This window comes from Eleutherodactylus coqui, chromosome 1 (genome assembly GCF_035609145.1).
Source record: "Eleutherodactylus coqui strain aEleCoq1 chromosome 1, aEleCoq1.hap1, whole genome shotgun sequence".
NCBI classification, from domain to species: Eukaryota; Metazoa; Chordata; class Amphibia; order Anura; family Eleutherodactylidae; genus Eleutherodactylus; species Eleutherodactylus coqui.
Genome location: NC_089837.1, coordinates 112,224,037 through 112,248,365, shown reverse-complemented (window position 1 = coordinate 112,248,365; position 24,329 = coordinate 112,224,037). Strand labels below are relative to the sequence as shown.

Below are 24,329 nucleotides of genomic sequence, written 5' to 3'. Positions count from 1 at the left end.
CATGAGCCCTAAAGGATCTCGGAATGTTTAACTTGCAAAAAAGAAGACTGACAGGAGACTTAATAGCTTTCTACAAATATCTGAGGGGCTGTCACAGTGCAGAGGGATCAGCCCTATTCTCATTTGTACAAGGAAAGACTAGAAGCAATGGGATGAAACTGAAAGCAGGTGACAGGTTGGAGATTAGAAATAAAATTTTGACCGTGAGGGTGATCAATGGGTGGAACAGGTTGCTACAGGAGGTGGTGAGTTCTCCATCAAGGGAAGCTTTCAAGCAAAGGCTGGACAGACATCAGTCTGGGATGATTTAGTGAATCCTGATTGAGCAGGGGATTGGACCCGATGACCCTAGAAGTTCCTTCCAACTCTATGATTCTATGATAATGTAAACTGGTTCTAACTGTATAGGCAAATAGATGCAAGTTGTTGTAGCAGCATGCGTTTTTTATAGTGAGCAATAAAGAATGTAAGCCTCATCTGTGTGGAAAAATGTGGAGTGAACTGTAGAATAGTATGAACATAACATTTCTTAATAATGGCGCAAAGGAAGTAAATCAGAAATGTAAAGAATGTACTGCCAGGCGTCTTTTGACACGTGTTGCTGTAGAACTTACACATTTTGAAGCTTTAAGTTTTGCAAATGCTATGATTTTTCTAAAGGACACACATTTTTATAATTTTCTGTAAAACAATTCGAGAATGAAGTCTTTGTGGAAGTAGCATCAATATTGCAGTTGGACTGCAGAAATAATGTTATCATATAGTGATCCCGTGGACAAAGAGATACTATGCTAGTGTCTTGTGTGCATCAGTAGAATATTAACAGGGTTATTAGTTGTCATGACAAATTATTACCCTGAACATTATCTCATAGATTTCTATTCATAGGATGGGCAAACATGTAAATATCAGGTCACCATAAAACCACAGATAGTAGCACCTCCACCTCCAGGGGATTACATTACACTGGATTCTCACAACCAACTGTGAACCAACACATAGAAACCAACTCCATATTTTTAAAGATGTGTTCAGGAGGCTGTGCAAAGTGCTTGGGCATTACCCTAATCCCTCTCGCTATTCTGTCTGTATTGGCAAACATTTTGCTTTTTTTCCCAGCTGGAAGTGTCGCAGAGAACAATGAGCATATCTCAAGAGAAGTCTTTTGCCTCGGTGGACTCTTGGGTTCTGGTATTCTGGTGAGTGCGCAATCTATTAATGTATGTGAATGCTAAAGGTAATCTTTTAGGCCAAGGAGGTTTCTGATCAGTTCGGTAAAAACGTGTTAAATATTTACTCTGTTGAGAATTTCAGAAGGTCCTGGATACTTCCATATCCCGATTACTCAGCTAATAAGGACAATAGAGGTGGTGAAGGTTCAGCAAGTACAACAATATTGAGTGCTAAGCCGTTGTGTAAAAGCTGCCTAAACAAGACTTTAGTGATGTTTAATGCACAGATAATAACTCCTATTTTAAAAATTGGGAACTCTGCCCAAAATCAGGTACAGACTATATTTTTAGAGACAAAATGTAAAACTGAAAATTAATGTTGAGCAAACCAAAGCAGATGGACCCTGTTTCGAGTCGAACTTTACTAAAAGCTTGGGCAGTTCATCTCAGCCAAACCCACTAAAATAATACTACCAGCACCTCATATTTTGAACCATAAAATAATACTACCAGCACCAAAATGACATTTTTCTTCTACATCTTCTTCTTTAAGGGTATTGGTAAACTACTGGTTTGGTTCGAAATAATTCGGACCAAACTGAACATTTTGCTGATATTTGGCAAACTGGCTGAACTGCTGAAAATAAATATTAAAGGGGTTGTCCAGGGTTAGAGAAACATGGCTGCTTTCTTTCACTCACAGCATCACCCTTCCACAGGGTTGTGTGTGATATTGCAGCTCAGATCCATTAAAGTGGATGGGAGCTGCAATACCAGATACAACCCACAGACAAGGTGGCGCTGTGCTTGGAAGAAATCAGCCGTGTATTTCTAACCCTGGACAACTCCTTTAAAGATTAGAAGTAGTCTATGTCTTTGGCTCAGTATACTGATTACTTATAATAATTCCAATCACAATATTAAACATTATAGACAAATTATAGACACTGTGTTTGTTACCTTTTTTTTAATGTTGGTCACTAAAGAGCCTAGGGCTGGGCCACCACCTTTTTATGGTATCCCAGATAAAACGTGGCACAAGCTTCCCCTGCTGGAAGGAGCAGGGGTTAGTATACGTGATGACAGCTAGGATCCTGCTCCAACAGCCAGGATTGAAGAAACCCCCTGATCCTGGCTGTGAAACCTTTTAGATGGCTTTTAGCCTTGAAGGGATAAAATCCATAACAGATCTGCTATGCCCTTTGCCTTTGCATTTTTAAATAGCCCTTTGCAGTAGTAACTGGTGTAGATTTGCTAAAGTATGCAACTACTTCTTGTGCAATGTGATGTTTGTTACTTTGCAACTAGAAAAATTATATTTTGAGTGGACACATGCAGAAATAGTCCTGATAAGGAAATTTCTGGATGTAATGCATATGACCATGAAGATATAGCTGATGGGCTTGGTTGACATATATGACATGTAACCACTGTACATTAAGGCCACCTGCACACGGGTGGATTTGCATTGTGGAATCCAGAGCGGGCGTCTGCCTCCGAATTCCACAGCAAATACCCTCCATAGCATGTTATGGCAAAACATGACTTCTTCTACATGAGTGGAAATCGCTTGCAATTTTCCAATTGCGGAGGAAAAACTGCAGCATGCTGCGATTCTGTGCAGATTGCACGCGGACAGCTTGCATTGAAGTCAATGGAAGCCGTCCGACCCGCGGCCCTTCCCCAATCATCTTTGCGGAAAGGTCGTGGGATCTGCTTCATCGCCTAGCAATGGCGCGGCATAATCTGCACTGCGAATGTGCGCCGGGGCGACGAACGGCACAACCTCAGCACAGATTAAAGACTGCGGACAGGTACGAGGGGGTCACCAGCCGGGCACAGGGTCGGATTCTATGTGCGTGCAGGCGGCCTTATAGAGGACCTTCCCTTCAAAGAGGAGAGAACTTATATGGAAATAGTTTACAACTTCCTTTTTTTCAATATATTTTTTGCTCTTTCCACTTTTTTGATGGTATAAAACTGAGAAGAAAATAAAGAGGCTTTCCAACTCTACGACATTTTATAGAACCAGCTGACAAAGGTATAAAATAGTGAAATGAGTAATACTCCTTTTACCAATCCCCTGCCACTCCTTGGTGACCTCAGCGGTGTCAACATGTCACCAGTACTTGCAGTGACTATCTGCAGCGATAAGAAGTTAACACTTGTTTTGTTATTACTCCTTTTTACTTGATTATTTACTCAAAATACAGAGAAAAGGCCGCATATAAAACACATGTTTTTTGCCTTTGTGTAGCAATGAACAGCCATGGCTCTTTTAACCCCTTAGGGATGCGGTCCTTTTTTTTCATTTTTTGCTCCCCTGTTTTAAAAAATCATAACTCCTATTTATCCATCGACGTTGCTGTATGAGGGCTTGTTTTTTGCAGGACGAGCTGTGTTTTTCAATAGTACTATTTAATGTACCATATAATGTACTGAAAAACTGTTATTATTTTTTTTGGAGTAGGGAGAGAAAACACATCAATTCTGCCATTGTTTTTCCATTTTTCTTTACAGCATTAGGTTGGATTCACACGGGCGTATATCATCCGGGTTTTCACGCCAGGCCAATATACTCTGCCCCTCTGATGCATTGGTATACAATGCATCAGTGTACATGGGTGTATTTCCGCGGTGTAAAAGTGTCCAGGCGGCCATGATAGCGCATTTCTGCCAGGTGCTTTTACACCAACGTCCACTGCATAGACTCCTCTGGGAGCCTATAACAGCTGCCGGAAAAGGGAGGTGGGAGGGAATTTAGCAGTGTGACTGCTTTACTCCCACCCCCTTCCCTGCTCCTCTCCGCCCCTTGCTGCCTGTTTGCAATGGAAGGGGGTGGAGCAGAGCTAGGCTCCTCCCTGTCCAACCTCCTCCCATTGCTGGCTGCAACAAGAGAGAGAGCTGGAGCTTAGCACACTAGCTCCCACCCCGTCATCTCCCCTTCCGAGAGACGGCGAGGGGAAGGGAAGTGGAGACAACTTAGCAGTTTTTTTTTAACGTTTTTTGCTGTACATGATAAATAGCATGTTGAATTTATAGTACAGGTTGTTATGGACATGATGATACCAAATATGTGGGTTTTTCTTACATTTTTTAGTGTGGCTTGGTGAAATACCTGTTAGATTGTGGTATAATGTAATACTATGTTATTACATTATATTGTATGAGTGACTAAAAAAAAATGTAAAAATGATTATAAAAAACTTTTTAACTATTAGAAAAAATAAAAGCAAGTAAAAAAATGTATTTTGCATCGCTGCGTCCATAAAAGTCTGATCTATCAAAGTAACGCATTATTTGTCCTGCACAGTGAACATTGTCAGAACAAAAAAATACACAATACCGTGCTTCGTTGGTCAAGACCTGTGCTTTCTTGGTCACCCCATCTCCGCAAAAAACGTATTAAAATGCAATCAAAATTCATATGTACTCCAAAATGGTACCAAAAGAAACTACAGGACATCCTACAAAAAACAACTTTGTCGACGGAAAAAGTAAAAAAATTGTGGCAGCCAGGAGATGGCGGCATAAAATAAGTTACATTTTTCTGTTTTTTAGGCCTCATTCACACGAGCGTGCATTTGCATGTGCGTAGGTGCGCACAAATCCGCGCTTCCATGCACGTGCCAAAACACACAATGGCCTGCCGGCAACCCTTGTAGTCGTTTTTGGGGAAGGGCTTTAAAGCCCTTCCCTGAAAATTATCCCTAGCTGTAATAAAAAATATATATATACTCACCTCTCCGCCGCTGCCTGGGCTCAGGCGTGTCTAGTTGCTTGTTCTCCCTGCACTGTAATAAAGTTCTTTCAGCAGACGGGGATTTAAAATCCCCGCCTGCTGAAAGGGCTGCGTCTGATTGGCTGAGTTCTCAGCCAATCACAGGCAACGCTCAACCATTCATTGAATGATAGCTGAGCACTGCCTGGGATTGGCTGCCTGGGATGAAAGCAATGCTGCACAGACCTGCATTTGTGCATACCTAAGTATGCAGCAGCAATTCAAATTCGGTCGTGCTGGACAGCCCTAAGAAGCTGCACTGTGATTGGTTACTGTGGGCAACAAAGACAGATTTAGTATTACACAGCTTTCGTAAGAGTGTGGTGCCGGCTTACTCTTACTCTTCTGTGGCCCACCCTGTAGATGCTATGGCGATGATGAGTGTAGTTACATAAGACAAACAGATAAGGGGAGAGTTGTTTTGATAGAAAACTGTATCACATCAGGCTGAGATGTATATATTTAAACATAATATATTGATACAAGAGCAAATAATTTAAAAAAAGCATAAAATAATGAAAACACAAGTAAAACATAATATGCTCTGTCTACCTAGTCTAAAAAAAAAAGTTAAAGTTAGGGCTTTAACCGACAAACATGCTTGCAGAGGTTTCTGCGCGTGTGAAAATTACGCCCGCAAAATGTGACAAGGAGAAGCCATTGATTTAAATGGGTTCGTTCTCACGGGCGTGGTTCTCACTCGTATTCCTACGCGTGACAAAAGACAGGTCCTGTCCTAGCTTTCTTCCTTTCTCTTGTGCACACAATAGGGAAAACACGCCCCGTTTTGGCAAGCGTATTTGTGCCTACACTCGTCTGTTTAAGCCCTCAATCAGCAGAGGGATACATCTGAGTAACACGGCTTAGTTTTTCATCCTGCGCAGGCTATAGCACAGTTTTAGCTGGCTTCTGTTGTTGAGTGTTCCAGTAGTTGGCATCTTGAGATACTCCCTGTGTACTTATATTCACTATGGCATCTCTTCAGTTTAGACTTTGACATTCCTTGCGTGTTTTTGACTTGTCTAGGCTGTGAAGGGATTTTCTTTACCAAGGAAAGAATTCTGTCATTTTCCTCTTTAGTAGTCTTTTATACTCCACCAGGTCTTTTGGTGGTTCTGAGCTCGCCGATGCTTTCCTTCTCTTTAACAAGCTACCAAATTGTGCATTTGGCCACAAGTTTCTGATATTTCTCTGATAAATTTAGGGTTTTTTTCCAACCGTTCTCTTGCATTGACACCTCACTGGGCTACATATTGAGAGCTCCCATGAACAGTTACTAAGTGTAATTCAGCCTTTGTAATCCACACCAGACCTTTTATCTCCTTAATTTGTCCTGAAATAATGAGGTAAAAGGCCACAACAGACCATAACATTTCTTACTACTCTATTGTCTTATAGATAAGTAATTGAAAATTGGACTTAATCATTTGATAGTTTGGTGGATTTGCAATTGGTTAAAATATTTTTAATATGTTGGTAAGTAACATAGGAGAAGGTGTAACAGGTGAGGTCTGTCTGTTTGCTGATGATGCAAAAGTGTGCAATAGGGGGTTGATGCTCGTGGTGGTGTCTTGGACATGGAGAAGGTTTTAGGGCTATTTTACGCAGAATGACCTGTCGGGTGCAGTTGCCCGGCAGGTTGTCCTAGTGATGGTCTCTCCTGTGCTTTTACACGGGAATGAAAATAATGGGAATGCTGAAAAAAAGAGAAATGTGCCACTTCCTTGTAATGGTGTTTTTTGGTCGGCTGAGGGTGAAATGTCCGTGATTTATTAGTAGTGGACATACATGTGCAGAGGTGCTGCCAGCTAGTTTAGACCTATGGATAACAGGTTATGCCACATATGGGAAATTGTTAAAAATCTGGCACCAGGCACAGCTCTCCAGGAAGAAGTAGCGATGAGGCCTCTTTCACATGGGCGTTGCAATTTTCGACCACCCGCATCGCGGCCAAAAATCGCATGGACGGGAGAAGGCCGCGAACAAATTGCGGCTATATCTCTCGTCTTCTCACCCGTTCACACAGCTGGGCTGTGGCATATATATGCTGCAGCCCGGAAATTCTGTGTTCCGGGGGGGAAGAGAAAGTCTCCCCCCCCCTCCCCTTGCCAGCTGATAGCGGCAATAGAAGCTCTCATGGAAGCTTATGGGATCTGCTGGCAAGGGAAGGGAGAAGAAGTTTAGCAGCACTTGCCATGCTTAATTCCCTACCCCTTCCTGCCCAGCATTTGGGAGCTGCTGGCAAGGGGAGGGAGAGGGATTTTCCTTTTCTGACGGCTGTTATAGGCTCCCATAGGAGTCTATGGAAACAGCCGGCATATACCGGCAAAAGATAAGACAAGTCCTATCTTTTCTGGATGTGCATAAAAGTGGCCAGCCAGAATGCGCACCGAATGCGCTATCTTTTCCAGCTGGCCGATTTTACGCATCAGGAAATCGCCCATCTGAACAAATGCATAAGGATCCAATGCTTCAGATGGTTGCAATTTTCAGCCGACGTTTTATCGCGGCAAAATAGCTGTGATAAAGCGCTTGTGTGAAAGAGGCCTAAGAGCATGAATGATATTCTTTATTGTATAAAGTTTAAAAAACATTTAAAAACCCATCTTTCGAGACACAGCCTCTGCTTCTGTTAACTGGGATGAGACACCATCCTGCACTCAGTCTCATATGATAAGAACCGTTACAGATCGCCTGCCTCAATTCACAATAAATAGTGACTGCCTGTTTACATGGTCTGATCGCTGTTCAGTTTTTATGCATGAATAAACTGAATGCCGAACGATAAATGAATGAACTATTGTTCGTCACTCAGTCTGTGCAGGCATTTATATGGAACGGTAATCGGTCAAATTCTCGCTGGATTGCGGAAATCCGAACGATTTATCAGCCCATGAAAAGGGCCTCAGACTTATCAGATAATTGGTCAAAACAATGTAAACTGTGGTTCAGTGTTTGCAAATGTAAAATAATGCACTTGAGGAGAAGGGATCCTCAGACTGAGTGTCATATTGTGTCTTCTATGTTATCCAGAACTCGGAGAGGGATTTAGGGGTTCTCAATTTTGACATCAAAATGAGTCCACAGTGTGGTTAGGCATCACAGAAAGCAAGTAGGATGCTAGTCTGCATAGCTAGAGGTATTACCAGTAGAAAGAGGGAGATTGTGATCCTGCAGTATAGAGCTCTGGTGAGATCACATCTGGAATACTGTGTTCAGTTCTGGAGACCTCATTTACAGAAAGACATTGATAAAACAGAATGAGTCCAAAGACGAGCTACAAAAGTGGTGGAAGGTCTCAAGAATAAGACTTATCAGGAGAGATGTAAAGGACTTAATTTGTATACCCTGGAGGAAAGACGGGAGAGGGGTGGGGGGGGGGGGGGGGTCATGTTCAAAACCTTTATATATATTGCAGGAGAGAAGAAAGGAGAGGGAGAAGTGGTTAATATATATATATATATATATATATATATATATATTATACTAAATGTATGAAGAAGGTATAGGAGGGAAGTATTTTTATTAGCAAGCTAATCATTAAAAAGGGGCACAATTTGAGATTAGGTGGGGGAAAGATCAGAAGCAATGCCAGAAGATATTATTTTACTGAAAGAGTAGTAGATAGAGATGAGCGAGTATACTCACTAAGTCACACGGGCGCATCGGCACCCGTACACCGGCGCCGACGCGCCCGTGTGACTGACACCAGCAGACGGATGTACCTGCAGACAGCGGTCTCTGCAGCGCTGGAGGAAAGAACATGTGACCGGCTTCATTGCCGGTCATGTGTTCTTTCCTCTGGCGCTGCAGAGAGATGGCCATCTTTAGGTACGGCCGTCTGCTGGCGTCAGTCACACGGGCACATCGGCGCCGGTGTACGGGTGCCGATGCACCCGTGTGACTGAGGCCTAAGGGCAATTGCTTGAGCGAGCATTGCACTTAGCGAGTACCTGCCCGCTCGGGAAGAAAGATTCGGCTGCCGGCGGTGGGCGGGGAGCGGCAGGGGAGAGCGGGGAGGAACGGAGGGGAGATCTCTCTCCCCCCCACTCCCCCCTGCTGACTGATGCAACTTACCTGTCACCTGCGCCCGCAGCCGAACCTTCTCTGCCGAGCGGGGAGATACTCGCTAAGGACAATGCTCGATCGAGCAATTGTCCTTAGCGAGTATACTCGCTCATCTCTAGTAGTAAACACTTGGAACAAACTTCCAGTAGAAGTGGTTGAAAAAAAAGAGAGATAAAAAGTAAATATTATTATAAGGACAGACTAGATGGACCATTTGTTTTTTTCCTGACAATTTTCTATGTTTCTTTGGTTTATTTTGCATATTCTATTTGCTTGTTTCCATTTCCTTCACACAGGCTAAAAACCGCTGGTATGGGGATGAACAATCATTACGTTCATACCCACCGACTAGGATGTATAAGTTCTTATTTACTTACATGCAGAGATGTACTGTTGGCCAGCAAGCATTTTCATGCTTGCTGACGTATGAGCATTTGTTCGTTTGTTGACTGATCAAGTGAATGTTCGTGCCCAATATCTGGGCCATGTGGGGGACCTTCAGCTACTAATGAAATCAGCCCAAGGTTGCTTGGGTTTCTTTGTCTTTGGATATGAAAATGTGTGTTGTGGGAAGAAGATTACACAAATAAGATGGACAAAATACCCTCAATTCACATATAAGAGGGCAAATCCTCCAACTCACCTGATATAAGATGAAATTAGGTCAAAATGGACAATAATGAAGAACATATTTTTCTTTTGCTATTTTCTAGATGATTTTTCCAGCTCTAGTGTTTCTGGGTATGAAGAACAATGACTGCTGTGGATGCTGCGGCAATGAAAGTTGCGGAAAGAGATTTGCTGTAAGTATTCAAGTGAAAGCGGAAGATCTGTCACTGTCTTAGAATATTAAACTTTGGGAATGCAGAAGGGTAAGGGTAAGGGATAGGTCGGACCGGTGACATATGTGGTTTTCTATAATCTAATTCAGTATCTTAGTATTTGCATGTGAAAAGCTATATAAATGCTACCTGAGTGCTACTTTCCTCGCGTACACATAGTGACTGATAGTTTTCCTTGTGTCAGTTCATATGAGAGCTATCAATCACTGTGCATTAGATTAGAGTGTGTGTGTGGGGGGGGGGGGGGGGGCTGATTACCTCTACCTTTACCTCTGCTGCTCTTGGAGATAGGGTAGCATGTGAGACCTGACCATGTCCACTTTAAAGGCACCATTATAGACTGCCTGGTCTAAGTTTACACTGTATAACTATTAGCCAGAATTAGTAAAACTGTCGCAATGTACTGATTATTCTTTTTAAATCTTGCAGTTTTAGGACTCTTTCACATGGGCGACAGCGATATCGCCGTGAGGAAATCACGGCGATATCGCATCTGCATTTTCTCGGGGCGATATCGTGATTTTGTGTGGGGGCTTGGAATATAAGCCCTACCCCCCAAAAATCCCTGGCTGCATAACCTCCCCCCCCTTCCCCCCCCAAAAACCAGTACATCACCTAACAGGCGCTGTTGGCTCTGCTGCGCGTCTCCTCGTCAGCTCTGGCAGACTTGCTTGTAGTTTTCAGTCAGTGCTTCCTGGTTTGCAGGTTCAAAATTCGTGCCGCCAGGAAGTTCTGGCTGTGATTGGTTCTCAAGCGCCGTGGCTCAGCCAATCAGAGCCAGCACTCAATGAACCAATCATAGCCAGCGCTTCCTGCAGGCGGGGATTTTGAACCTGCAAACCAGGAAGCGCTGACTGAAAACTACAAGCAAGTTTGCCAGAGCTGCCGAGAAATGCACGCTGGAGCCGACAAAGCCTGTTAGGTGATGTGTTGTAAAGTTAAATAAAGCTGAAGTTTTATCTCTCCTCACAGATAGGATCTGTGAGGGGAGCTGAAACTATTCACCTTTAGCCTATGCGATGTCCCACGGCGTTCTAGTCCTGCAAGGATCTGACTCTGCTTTTTGCGCATATGTACCTGATGTGAAATGTCAGGCGCACGCGCAGAAGTCTAGAGAGCCCGGGAAATGTAAAATCTCCCTTATCTTGGATATCTTTGCAAGCTGGGAGCAGGGATTTGTCACCGGGGGCCACAGTATGCAATCCCTGGTCACATGATGGCTGTTATCCAATGGATAACGGCAATCTTGTAAAGTAAAAAAAAGTTTAAAAAGTTAAAGTTTCATCGTCCCTCACGGATCAGATCCGTGAGGGGAGCTGAGATTACATACCTAAGGCCCCCAGATGTGTCGACTGATGGGATCTTTATCCGTGGACCTTTCTCCAGCTTCTGTGCATGTGTCCATCGGCAAAATAGCGGACACATGCATGAAAGCCAAAGATTGCCCCGGAAATTTAAAATCTTCCTGCTCCTGACTGCCAAAAGTGGTCGAGAGCCTGGAGATTTCACAGGGGGAGCCGCAGTATGCGACTACTGGTCTTGTGATCACTGTTACCCAATGGAAAAGTAAAAAAAGTTAACGTTTCACCTCCCGTCACAGATCAAATCCATGAGGGGAGGTGAAATTACTTACGTAAGACCTCCAGATTTGTCCCCCAATGAGATCTTTATCCACAGACCTTTCCCAGGCTTCTGTACGCAAGTGCAGAAACTGGGGAGGGCTACTGAAGTTCACCAGTGAGCTCCTGGCGACGGGGAGCGGTCCCCAGTCACGTGATCACTGTTATCCAATGGATAATGGCGATCCCATAAAAGTTTTTTAAAAAGTTGAAGTTTCATCTCCCCTCACTGATGCGATCGGTGACAGGAGATGAAACTTCTTGCCGGAGGCCTCCGCATTTGAACCTAGACGCGATCATCCTCCACGGACCTTCCCTGGCTTCTACACATGTGCCCACCAGCAAAATGCCAAACACATGCGCAGAAGCCAGAAAGGACCAAGAAAATTTAAAATCTCCTTACTCCTGGAGAAGTGACATGAGGCCTTGCTGAGCAGTCCCCGGTCACGTGATCACCATTATTAAATGGTATAGAAAGGTAGCGCTCTACCATAGGCCAGTCTCACATGACCAGATATGAATTGCAGATTTTGCATGCATTTGAGCAATCAAATGCATTGGATTACACAATTCCGCTCACATTAACAGGGCCTGGAATGTATTCAGTTGTGCCCTGAAATCCAATGGGTGCTCCCTCTATTAGAGGCCTAGCCATGTGTCCTATAAGTAGATTGGGGCTGCAATAGGGGTACTGCTGAACACAGAAGAACCACTGCTATAAAATTTGGGGTGTGTCTCCCCAGTTTTCCCTGCTTGACACAAAGAAAAATTGTCATGAAAGTGACATTTATGAAAAATTACATTTCATAAATTTTTCACCTGCTTTATAATAATTTTTGCAAAACCTGTGGGGTCAGAATGCTCAGTACACACCTAGATAAATGGGCTAAGGGGTCTAGATTCTAAAATGGGGTAATTTGTGGGGGGCGTTCTATCGTTTTAGCACCTTGATGTCTCTACAAGAAGAGCAATGGGGCCTGCAATTTATTCAGTTGTGCCTTAAAAAGCAAAAGGGCATTCCCTCCATTACAGGCCGAGCCATGTGTCCAGTAAGCAGATAAAGGCTACAATGGGTATGCATCTGAACACAGGACAAACAGGGGGATCCATTTTGGGGTGCAAGTCTTCATTTATATGTGTGCTGTACAAAAAAAAGTGTTTTTAAAATGACACATTTGCCCAAAAAAATGAAAATCGTAATTTTTTCCTTCATTCAAAAACTGTGGGGTCAAAATACACAGTATACCCCTAGATGAATTTGTTAAGGGGTTTAGTTTTCCAAATGGGGTCATTTGTGGGGATTCTCTGTCGTTTTGGCCACTCAATGGCTTTACAAGTGGGCAATGGGGCCTAAAACACCTAAAGGCAAAATGTCTGCTATGAAAGTCACTGGCTGCTTCTTTTTGGTTTGGGCCCCAGTTGTGCATAGAGGCATAAGATTAGGGCCACAATGGGTATGTTTCTGAACACAAGACAAACAGGAGTATCCATTTTGGGGTGAAAATCCTGATTTCATGTGCACTATGGAAAAAAAAAAAAAGCTGTCTTTAAAATGACATATTTGCAAAAATTTTAAATTTTATTTTTTCTTCTCTAAATTGCATTATCTGCTTAAAAAAACCATGGGGTCAAAATACTCCTGACCACTCTCAGTGAATACATTAAGGGGTGTGGTTTTTAAAAGGGTGTCATTTGTAACGGTATCCATCATTCTGACACCTATGAGCCTTTGCAATCTTGGCTTTCTGTAGGAAAACAAAATGTTCCACAAAATGTTAATAATTAGAGATGAGCGAGCCTACTCGGCCACGCCCCTTTTTCACCCGAGCACCGCGATTTTCGAGTACTTCCGTACTCGGGTGAAAAGATTCGGGGGGCGCCGTGGGTGAGTGGGGGGTTTCAGCAGGGAGTGGGGAGGAGAGGGAGAGAGAGAAGGCTCCCCCCTGTTCCCCACTGCTACCCCCTGCTCCGCCACGCCCTCCCCCCGCCCCACAGCGCCCCCGAATCTTTTCACCTGAGTACGGAAGTACTCGAAAATCGCGGTGTTCGATCGAGTAATTACTTGAAACGAGTACGTTCGCTCATCTCTATTAATAATTAATGTTAAATTTGTACGGCTCCTATATGGTTAAAAAAAAGTTTCCCCCAATGTGTTTCCAGAATGAAGTAAACAGATAGAAATATATATTTTATCAAAAAATTGTACAGTATGTTTGCACATATTTGACACATTGCATTTGAAAATGCAAAAAAAATAGAATTTTTTCAAATTCTCCCAATTTTGGCACTTTTAATAAATATACATAAATTATATCAGTCTTTTTTTACCACCTAAAGAAAGTACAATATGTGGCGAAAAAACAATGTCAGAATTAATTGGATATGCAAAACATTACGGAGTTATTCGATGTTAGGCCTCGGTCAGACGAGAGTTTTTTTTCGCGTTCCTAGCAGCGCACAGAACACGCTTCTAAATAGGTTCCTGTAGACGCATTGACATGAGAGAATGTTAGGCGCACAAAATGGAGCACAACTAACAAAGATAGGACATGCTGCAGGTCACATGTAGCTCCATGGTGCGCACAAAAGATAGGACCTGACTTATCTTTGGTGCGAGCTGCGCAGAAGTTTCCATTGACTCCCATGGGAGCTGGAGCTTATGGAAACTCCTGTACAGGAAAAGAAGATTCCCCACTGCTTACAGCAGGACATTTAAAACTGCTGCCCATAACCACATTTTAAATGTCCCACTGTAAACTCCCGTTATGTCACGAGAAAATGAGGGAACTCGCCAAGGGTTCCCTTTTAATCCCCGTGGGGACTAACAGGAATTTACAATGGGTCATTTCAAATGTGCTTCTGGGCAGCATATTTTAAATATCCTGCTGTAAGCAGTGTGGTATTCCTCCAGCCCTGATGCTGGGCAATTTTCCAGCAGCGGGGGGTAGTAAAGGACTCCCTCCACCTCTCTCCCAAAGGGATTTCCCTATGGGCTCATGCCCATGGCAGTGACAAGCTCCGCAAGCGAAATAACGCAGTGGAGTCCATCACGCCCCCCCCCCCCCAAAAAAAAACATACTCATCTTCGGATCCGATGTGGGAATCCCGCATGGCGCGCCGGCGCACATGCGCAGTACAGCGCATGACGCATCGGCAGTGTCATATGACGCGGCCATTGGTGGGCGGGGAAGCATATTCACGCTATACTTCCACTGTGCTATAGCGGAAGTATAGCATGGGGGCTGGGTTCCATTGATTAGAATGGAAGCCGGTTGCGCGTATTCCATTGGCAAATAGGACATGCCGCGGGTTACTTCATGCTGCAGAATTCCATGGTGGAATTCTGTAGCATTAACATTCAGCTATTAGGTTCAAATCCAGCTGTGGGCATTAGCCCTATAGCGGGGAGAGAGAGGGGGCGGGGTTACAGGACTTTCCTCGACAGCGTGGGAGGAGGGGGTGGGGCTAGAGGATCCGCCCTCCCAGCAACGCCCCTCTAGCCCCGACAGCTCTATATTTGCTATGGGGAATCTCTGTTAGAAGCCCTATAGCCCCACCCACTGTCTCTAGCCTTATCCGCTCTCAGTGGTATGGGGATATCCCTCATGGGTCCCCAGAGCAGGGAGAGAGAGAACTGGACTATGGATTAATCCCCCATAGCAGGGAGAGAGAGTGGAGCTCCGTTCTGCCTCTCCCTGCTATGGAGTAATCCCCATAGCTCCGCTCTCTCTCCTTGTTATGGGGAAATCCCAAAGCCCTGCGGGACTTCTTCTCTCTCGCGTCCTGGAGCAGCTGTGCTTTTTAAAGTGCAGCTGCTTCAGTGAATGGGGAATTTTCATGTGCATGAAACTCAGGTCTTCTGCATATGAAACATTGCACATTCACGCAATTTTTACACACACCAGCAGCGATTTTTTTTTTCTTTGTGTGGCTAATTGTGTGCAACAAAAACGCTTGTCTGACCGAGAAAATGACACATGTCAAATTTCCAAAATTTGGCCTTGTCATTAAGGCACAAACAGGCTTGATCACTAAGGGGTTAAGAACAAAACCACACCATGGTTATGTACACCTAAAATGTTAAATTGGTATTATAAGTAATTCTTTTGTGGCTTTTGTTGCAGATGTTTTCTTCTATCCTTTTTGCTGCCATTGGATTTACTGGAGCTGCATACAATTTCATTGTTTCTGCAGTTGCTATACATAACGGACCAATATGTTATGTGGGACCATTGCGCGGTTGGGAATATGCCTTCAAAGATGGGTATGTGTATTGTTACTTGCATTACTTTCTTTAAAAAGTGTTTGAGGATAATGGTTTCATTTAGGCTATATTTGTTTTAGATATTCCAAACCAGAATGACAGTGCTTTCACATGGGCGGAATTATTCTGCCAGCACTCAGCAGAATTTGCCGCTGCACAAATTTGCACCTAAATCCACATACGGATTTTAACCCTCTCCAATCCACTGTCTGATGTCTGAAGACATTATGATTTAAGGCTGTACAGCTCTGATGTTGGAAGACGTCCCTCGAGGTTCTCTTACTGTATATTGCCAGCCTCTCTGCTGGTGGAGCCTATCTAACGTATCACCTCATGCAGTACTGGCTTTAGCCAGCATATAGCGCTGTTGTATAACGGCAGAAAAAGAGTAAGCCCCCTAGGAAAACCAGGATACAAATTGGATTGGAAAGGGTTAAATGCAGAATATCGGGCTGATTTAAAGGGGTATTGCAGAAGCCTGGCAAAATGTTCAAGTTCCCCTAACATTAGCACTTATTGCCATTATTCCAAACTTCTATCCAAATCATTAAACTGAACTCCAGTACTTTTTTTTGTTGATCTGCGCCAAAACTACTTCCCAGTCAGCTTCATATTTCCACATTATTATTTAAAGTGGGCGCTGGAGAGTGCGAATACTACATCTCCCACAATGCCCCACTGCCGGTTACTGATGACTGTACATTCATAACTGTACAAACTGAGTCATCATTACAAAACTAGAAGGCAGCGAACATGCCTGACCAGTACAACAGCGGAGCGTACAGGTCATAAGCATTGGATGGGCGAAGCGAAGGCTGTGATTGGCCAGAAATGGGGGGGGGGGGGGGGGGGGGGAAATGGTTCTGAAAGAAATAGCATTACAAGAATTTCACAATGGAAGTTGTCCTCATCAGTTATGATGTTCCAGAAAGATGATGACATGACTGTTTTTGAATAAATGTTGATTTTCGTTCATGAATATCGCTAAATGTAGATTGTTGTACTTGGAAAAAAGAAATAGTCCCAAGAAATTCATTGTTTGGAGAGTTATATTATTCCAAAATGTGATGACAAGACTGTAATTGAATAAATGTTGATTTTTTTTTTGTTCAAGAATAAATGTAGATTTTTGTTTCTAGAAAAATAAGACCTCCCCTGAAAATAAGCCCTAGCGCATCTTTTGTGCTAAAATTAATATAAACCCCTGTCTAATTTTCAGGGAAACAAGGTACCTTTCTTCTAACCACTTTGTTTCCTGTATGTGTTTGACAATTTTCTACATAAGCACATACAAATCAGGTGCTTAATATAAGCCACTTTAGTTGCACCACTTTCTTGGGCTACATAACCTTTACAAACAAGGAGGGCTATCCTAATAGGTACAAACAGATAGAAAGAGACAGTCCTATTTTCCTATCCTAATATGCACGGTGTGTACAGGATAAGGACTTATTCACATGGGCGTATATCGGCCGGGTTTTCACATCACGGCTGATATACGCTGCTCCTCTGATGCATTGGTTTACAATGCATCAGTGCACAGGGGCATATCTGCGCAGCGTAAAAGTGTCGGCCAGGCGCCACTACGTCAGCAGCGGCAGCTGCATTGATTCCTGTGGGAGCCAATGACAGCTGCAGGAGAATGGAGGTCGGAGGGAATTTAGCAGCATGCCGCTGTTTGCAATGGGAGGGATGAGGGTGGAGTTAAGCCCTGCCACTCCCATTGCAAACAATAGCAAGGGGCCCACCCCGTCCCGCCTCCTTCCCTTGCAGAGAGTCGGCGAGGGGGAGGGAAGGGGAAGACAGCTAAGCTGTCTCCCCCCGCCCGATGGTGTATATGCCGCCCCATGCATCACACAGTAGCATATCGGGCAGTTGTTTTCACAGCTGGCTGATATATGCTCGTGTGAATAAGCCCTCAATGCGTAGCCCACAAATTAGCACACATCCAAACGGAATAAAAACTATAATTCAGGTTCATTATCATACATATAAGATACAAATAAAACAGCAGTATTTTACTCAACAGTAAGCCGCATCCTGAGTATGAAGAATAGCCTATAGCAGTGATGGCAAACCTTTTAGAGACTGAGTGCCCAAACTGCAACCCAAAACCCACTTATTTATCGCAAAGTGCCAACACGTCAGGGGGCGGGGCTTATCACGACATGATTTTAACCCCATCGTTCTAAAAAGGACAGGGCCGTTTCAAAATAGACAGCGTGCAGATTGACTGCTTTCTGGATGCGGAAATACTGCAGAATGTCCTCAGCGGGAATTTCTGTGGAAAATTCTGCAGCATTTCTGCTTCCAAAAAGCAGTCAAAATCTGCACCCTGTCTATTTCGAAACAGCCCTGCCCATTTCTGCCGCATGTAAACATACCCCAGCGGTAATAGTGACCCCCCCTAGCGATAATAGTGACATCCCCCCTCCCCCCAAGCGGTTCCCCCAGCAGTCACAATGCCCCCCCCCCCAGCGGTCCCCCAGCAGTCATAATGCCTTCCCCCCACAGTAGTCCCCCAGCAGTCATAATGCCTTCCCCCCACAGCGGTTCCGCCAGCAGTCATAATGCCTTCCCCCCACAGCGGTTCCATCAGCAGTCATAATGCCTTCCCCCCACAGCAGTTCTCCCGGCAGTCATAATGCCCCCCTTCCCCCCCATTGATTCTCCCGGCAGTCAGAATGCCTCCCCTGCCCCATCCAGCGATTCTCCCAGCAGTCATAATGCCTCCCCCCCAGCGATTCTCCCAGCAGTCAGAATGCCTTCCACCCACAGCGTTTTTCCCGGCAGTCATAATGCCCCCCTTCCCCCCCATCGATTCTCCAGCAGTCAGAATGCCTCCTCCCCCCAGTGATTCTCCCAGCAGTCATAATGCCTCCCCCCCAGCGATTCTCCCAGCAGTCAGAATGCCTCCCCCCCAGCGATTCTCCCAGCAGTCAGAATGCCTCCCCTCCCCCCCAGCCATTCTCCCAGCAGTCAGAATGCCTCCCCCTCCCAGCCATTCTCCCAGCAGTCAGAATACCTCCCTTCCCCCCCAGCAATACTCCAAGCAGTCATAATGCCGCCCCTCCCCCCCAGCGATACTCCCAGCAGTCATAATGCCTCCCCCCCAGCGATTCTCCCAGCAGTCAGAATGCCTCCCCTCCCCCCCAGCGATTCTCCCAGCAGTCAGAATGCCTCCCCCCCCAGCCATTCTCCCAGCAGTCAGAATACCTCCCTTCCCCCCCAGCAATACTCCCAGCAGTCATAATGCCATCCCTCCCCCCCAGCGATACTCCCAGCAGTCATAATGCCTCCCCCCCAGCGATTCTCCCAGCAGTCATAATGCTTCCCCCCCCCCAGCGATTCTCCCAGCATTCAGAATGCCTCCCCTCTCCCCCCAGCGATTCTCCTAACAGTCAGAATGCCTCCCCCCCCCCCAGCGATTCTCCCAGCAGTCAGAATGCCCGTCCCCTGCCCCACATACTTACCCCTCCTTCTCGTGGGAGCGCCGCTCCTCTTCTGCCTGATCCCCGGTGCACACTGACTGCAGTGTGCTGTTGGATGCCTTCTCCCCCTGGTCTTGCGGAACCAAAGTAGGAGACGTCGGGGGAGAGGGGAGGAGGATCCTGGTTGCACACTGACTCACAGTGTGCGCCGGGATCAGCACAGATAGCAGCGCTGAGTGAATGTCAGCAGGGGAGCCGCGGCCCCTGCAGGCATTCACTAAGGTGGTGAGCGGCCGATTGTGACGCGTGCCAGCAGAGAGGGCTCTGCGTGCCGCCTCTGGCACGCGTGCCATAGGTTCGCCACCACTGGCCTATAGTATCTAATCCATTATACTAATTATTATACAGCAGAAGTACGATATAAAGCGTAACAAGAAATCAGAAAACAGGGAAAACACAGATGGCATGAAACAATGAAAGGAACAGGATAAGAGCCGTGCCATGACGCCCATTTTGCTTCATCTTTGTCTGGGCATGCACAATGCTTGGTTATCTTAATCAGCCCCATAGTACATTTTCTAGAAGCTGTTCTTAGTACTACAGTTTACTGCAATTCAGTCCCATTTAAAGGGGTTGTCCCGCGAAACAAAGTTGGGGTATACACTTCTGTATGGCCATATTAATGCACTTTGTAATGTACATTGTGCATTAATTATGAGCCATACAGAAGTTATTCACTTACCTGCTCCGTTGCTGGCGTCCCCGTCTCCATGGTGCCGTCTAATTTTCAGCGTCTAATTACCCGATTAGACGCGCTTGCGCAGTCCGGTCTTCTCCCTTCTGAATGGGGCCGCTCGTGCCAGAGAGCTGCTCCTCGTAGCTCCGCCCCGTCACGTGTGCCGATTCCAGCCAATCAGGAGGCTGGAATCGGCAATGGACCGCACAGAAGACCTGCGGTCCACCGAGGGTGAAGATCCCGGCTGCCATCTTCGCAAGGTAAGTAAGAAGTCACCGGAGCGCGGGGATTCGGGTAAGTACTATCCGTTTTTTTTTTTTAAACCCCTGCATCGGGTTTGTCTCGCGCCGAACGGGGGGGCTATTGAAAAAAAAAAAACCGTTTCGGCGCGGGACAACCCCTTTAAGTAAATGGGAGTGAACTGCAATACCAGGCACAGCCACTACAAAACGCATTGAATCAGGGGCATAGCTATAGGGGATACAGGGGTGCAGTTGCTCCTGGGTCCATAAGGCCTCTCTTCTCCATATAGGGAGCCCAGTACTATGAACAATGCATTAGAGTTGGGGGCCCTGTTATAGGTTTTGCATCGGGGCTCAGAAGCTTCAAGTTACACCTCTGCATGGATCTGTGCTTTGTAAACTATAACATGGCCACAGCACTTACGTGGATGCCACGGCCCCTTCAATCAGGTGATCGTGGGGGTGCCAGTGAATCGGGACTCCACTGTTTTGAGATTGGTGGCCTATTCTAGTTTGACCATCAATATGAAAGTCCCAGACAACCCATTTAAACATTTACTGAAAGGATCATAACTGAAGTGAAGTTTATCATTATTCAAACAAGTTATTACAATAATCATTTTATTTTTATTTTTAGAGATTATTTACGAGACAAAACAATATGGAATAGATGCTTGAAGGATACAAGTGGATTAGACACCAAAGTCATTATCACCTGGAACCTGACTCTCTTCTGCATCCTCTTGATAATTGGTTTAGTACAAGGTGTTCTTTGTGCAATTCAGGCCATCAATGGCCTAATTGGGACAATCTGCGGGGACTGCAAATGCTGTGGATGCTGTGGTGTAAGTTGATAACCATTTCCACGATTATAAAGGACATCTACGGACAATTAACATTTATACATGAATGCAATTAGGGGTGTTTGTCATCGGCAAAAGTTATAGGAGCGTACTTTATGTCTCCAATCGTTTCAGAACCTGAAAGTGTATTTTATTTAAAGGGAACCTGTCATCACCTAAGAGCACCATAAACTGCTATGGACTTGTAGGACGAGGGCTGAGGAGTTCAGGGAAGTAATTTTTATACTTACCTGACTCCCCATTCCTACTCTGTCAGCCTTGGATACCAGCAGTCAGTGCGTGTGCAAGAGTCCAAGGCTGACAGGGAGGGAATGGGAACCCAGGTAAGTATAGAAACTCCCCGGACCCTGTCATAAAAGTACAGAAACCAGTTCAGGCATCTAATAAGGTGTTCTGGGCTATAGCGAAAAAAGAAAAATCAAAAAGTGTAGATTTTAATTAGGCCACTTATTCTGTATGTACACATAATACGGTTACTTACAGCCTTTGAGCTGTGCAAAACCGTTATACAACATCCAAAGACTTCTATGAGATCCTACATCTCATCCCTTCAATTTCATATGAAGGCATACAGAGACTTTTTTCGACAAATTCCGTATAAATCCAACAGTAAAAAAATTGTGATGAGCTCCACCAGATTTCATAATACTCAAAATACAGTACTGCACAGGCAAGCATACCACAGCACATATTCTAGGCCTCATTCATCAAATTTGCCTAAAAGAAAAATTGGCTCGGTTGCCCATAGCCACCAATCAGACCACCACGTTCATTTTACCAGAGTAGTTTGCGAAATGAAAGCTGCGCTGTGATTGGCTGCTGTGGGCACCAAAAGACAATTTTTTTCTTTTAGACAGTTTTTTGCTCTTTAATATATAGACCATGGATCTCATTTATCAAAACTCGTTGCAACTTTCATTTCTGAAGCTTGTCTGGTAAAATAAAAGCTGAGCTGTAATTGGTTGCTATGGACAACACTGACTGTTTTACGTTTTTATCTCATTTGATAAATGAGGTCTTATGTGTATCCGTACAGCCTTAGGGCTCATTCAGACTAGCATGTTACGAATCAGTATTAGTTCCGTTTTTCCATTGAATACATTAAAATGGTATCACTCACTGCTCTTTTTATTTTTATGCACTTTTTCATGCGCACAGTGATTTTTTAATTTTTTTTTTGTCAGTATGCCCAGCATTGCAATGGATCCGTATGGGTACTGTTGTTAGCTCGTAGAAGTCAGTGCGTAGAATTTAAACACACGTGTTCTGTTTTGGCTTATCGCGTGTCCATTTATTCTGTTTTTTTATCATTTGTATTTCAACAAAATTACAAAAACATAAAAATAGTTGATTTAAGAATAAGATCAATTGCTCAGAACACAAAAATACCTACTGTATGTTATATATGAGTCACATGGGTATCAATAAAGTATAACACATGTACTTCATGCACCCCTCCTTCAATTGCTACCTGCTGAGAAATCAGAAACCTGAGTTTTGTTGGTGGCTTCCAATACCTGTGCACAAGATTCATCGCAAGTATGACTTCATAGGGCTCATAGTTGCTGCACCCCTGACTGTAGATATAAAAAAAGACTTATGGTCCTTTTAATTGGGCCAACTATTGGGCCTGAGCGTTCCTCTGAACACTTGATCGCCAACAATCAGCTGACAAATGAGCTGTTCGGCTTGTTTCTGCAAGCATAAAATGCAGCTCTCGGTGACAGCTGTATGGTCACGAACCATCGCCTTAATGATTAGTCATCCCCATAGAACAGATAATCTGCCCATGTACACAGAGGTAATGAGCGCTGACTGACAACCTCATTGACTGTCAGTGATTGTTAGCACGGGCAGATTAAAGGGATTGTCCGAGTTGTTATTTTATGTTAAACCCCCTTTCCCCATGCAGTAACATAACAAGTAGGCATATTCTCATTTCTCCTTGCTTCTCACGTGCCGCTGCTGGTCCTCGCTCCTTACAGGCTGCAGTCCCACCTGTTTACAGTACATCACAGGCTCCTGCAGCCAATGACAACACAGCGATCAGTGCAGCGTTATGTCAGAGGGGAGACCCAGGGTGGCGGTGTAAGAGAAGCAGGGAGCGGGGAGAGATAAGTATATGCCTATTTGTTCTTCTACTGCATGGAGACCAGGGTTTTAAAAACACAATAAACCACTCAGACAACCCCTTTAAGTGCCTGTGTAAAATGACCATTAGAAGGCGATATGTGTCCTAAAAGCTGATTATTTTATTTAATTAAATTAGAAGCAAATTTAATCTATTAACTTTGTCCATTTTTGTTCACAGAATGATGGACCTGTTTAACTCCTGATGACTTGTTTATCAGTCATAACATCGAAAACAAAATTGAGCCACAATGAGGAAGATGCATGAAGAGTTTAGAAAACTTTGTAAAATTCTATAAAATAATTAAAACACAACTGCAAGATCCACATCTGACATGAAATATACAATAGTTAATAGTAAGAGATGGTGTCTAACACTTATTTATTCCTATAAGTCACTTGTAACATGGGTTGTCTCAAATGGACCCTTTTAGTATGCAGCTGGCCCAGGTTCCTTTCGAACTGGCTGCTAAAACCACCAGTGATGTCGGCTGCGGACGGACCCATTTTCTCCCCCCACAAGATCTGCTGTGAAGGAAATGTAGTGCTATCTGCGACCTACAAAGAGAATAAACAGCAATATAATACGAAGCTGTGTTTATTCCTCAAGGAACAAGGGCTGCTCTTTGTAATGGTTATCTGCTCAGGCTTAGGGTACCTTCACACAGGAGCACTGCTTGAGCGCCTGATAGCCGACCCAAAGATCACCGCTCCTGTTCTTCTACACAGAATTGATATTGGTTCATTGAATAGAGGTGGACCATGCCAGAGATCTCTTCCAGCCATCCATCTCCATTCTCTGTGAACAGGCAGTTGTTCATAGCTGAATGAATGACTGCCTGTTTACATTAAGATAGAAATTTCTCATTAGTCGCTTAGTTTCCATGAGCGATTTTTCGGCTGTTAGTCAGCCTGTGTAAAAGTACCCTAGTAGAGAAGTGCCCAGTATGAGGCAAGGAACTGTAAATCCATGTTTTTCTTTGCCTTGGTCTAGAATGAATATTGGTACAGTCAGACAGCTTTACTTATACTGGTAAACAACTTAGGGACCTTTCATCGTGTGCAGAATATTTCCACATTATGCACCTAAAGACGCAGCTTAATCTGCTGCTGAGGATTTCTGCTCCATAACCTACATATATTCTGCATCTTTAGGCTTCTTTCCAATGAGTGTATATCGG

General features: G+C 44.4%; 1 protein-coding gene across 1 annotated transcript; it reads left to right on the top strand.

Moving 5' to 3' along the window:
• The first annotated feature begins 1,025 nt into the window (after positions 1–1,025).
• Positions 1,026–23,735, top strand: LOC136610331 (transmembrane 4 L6 family member 4-like). The gene is made up of 5 exons (XM_066589563.1): positions 1,026–1,199; positions 9,735–9,824; positions 15,607–15,746; positions 20,793–21,000; positions 23,330–23,735. The coding sequence occupies exons 1-5, from the start codon at positions 1,026–1,028 to the stop codon at positions 23,345–23,347; spliced, it is 630 nt and encodes a 209-aa protein (XP_066445660.1). The 3' UTR covers positions 23,348–23,735.
• The last annotated feature ends 594 nt before the right edge of the window (positions 23,736–24,329 follow it).

Coding starts and splice junctions, on each gene's coding strand:
- LOC136610331 (XM_066589563.1), top strand. CDS start 1,026: ATGTGTTCAGGAGGCTGTGCAAAGTGCTTGGGCATTACCCTAATCCCT. Junction 1,200..9,734: donor TCTTGGGTTCTGGTATTCTG/GTGAGTGCGCAA, acceptor GCTATTTTCTAG/ATGATTTTTCCAGCTCTAGT. Junction 15,747..20,792: donor GAATATGCCTTCAAAGATGG/GTATGTGTATTG, acceptor TTTTATTTTTAG/AGATTATTTACGAGACAAAA.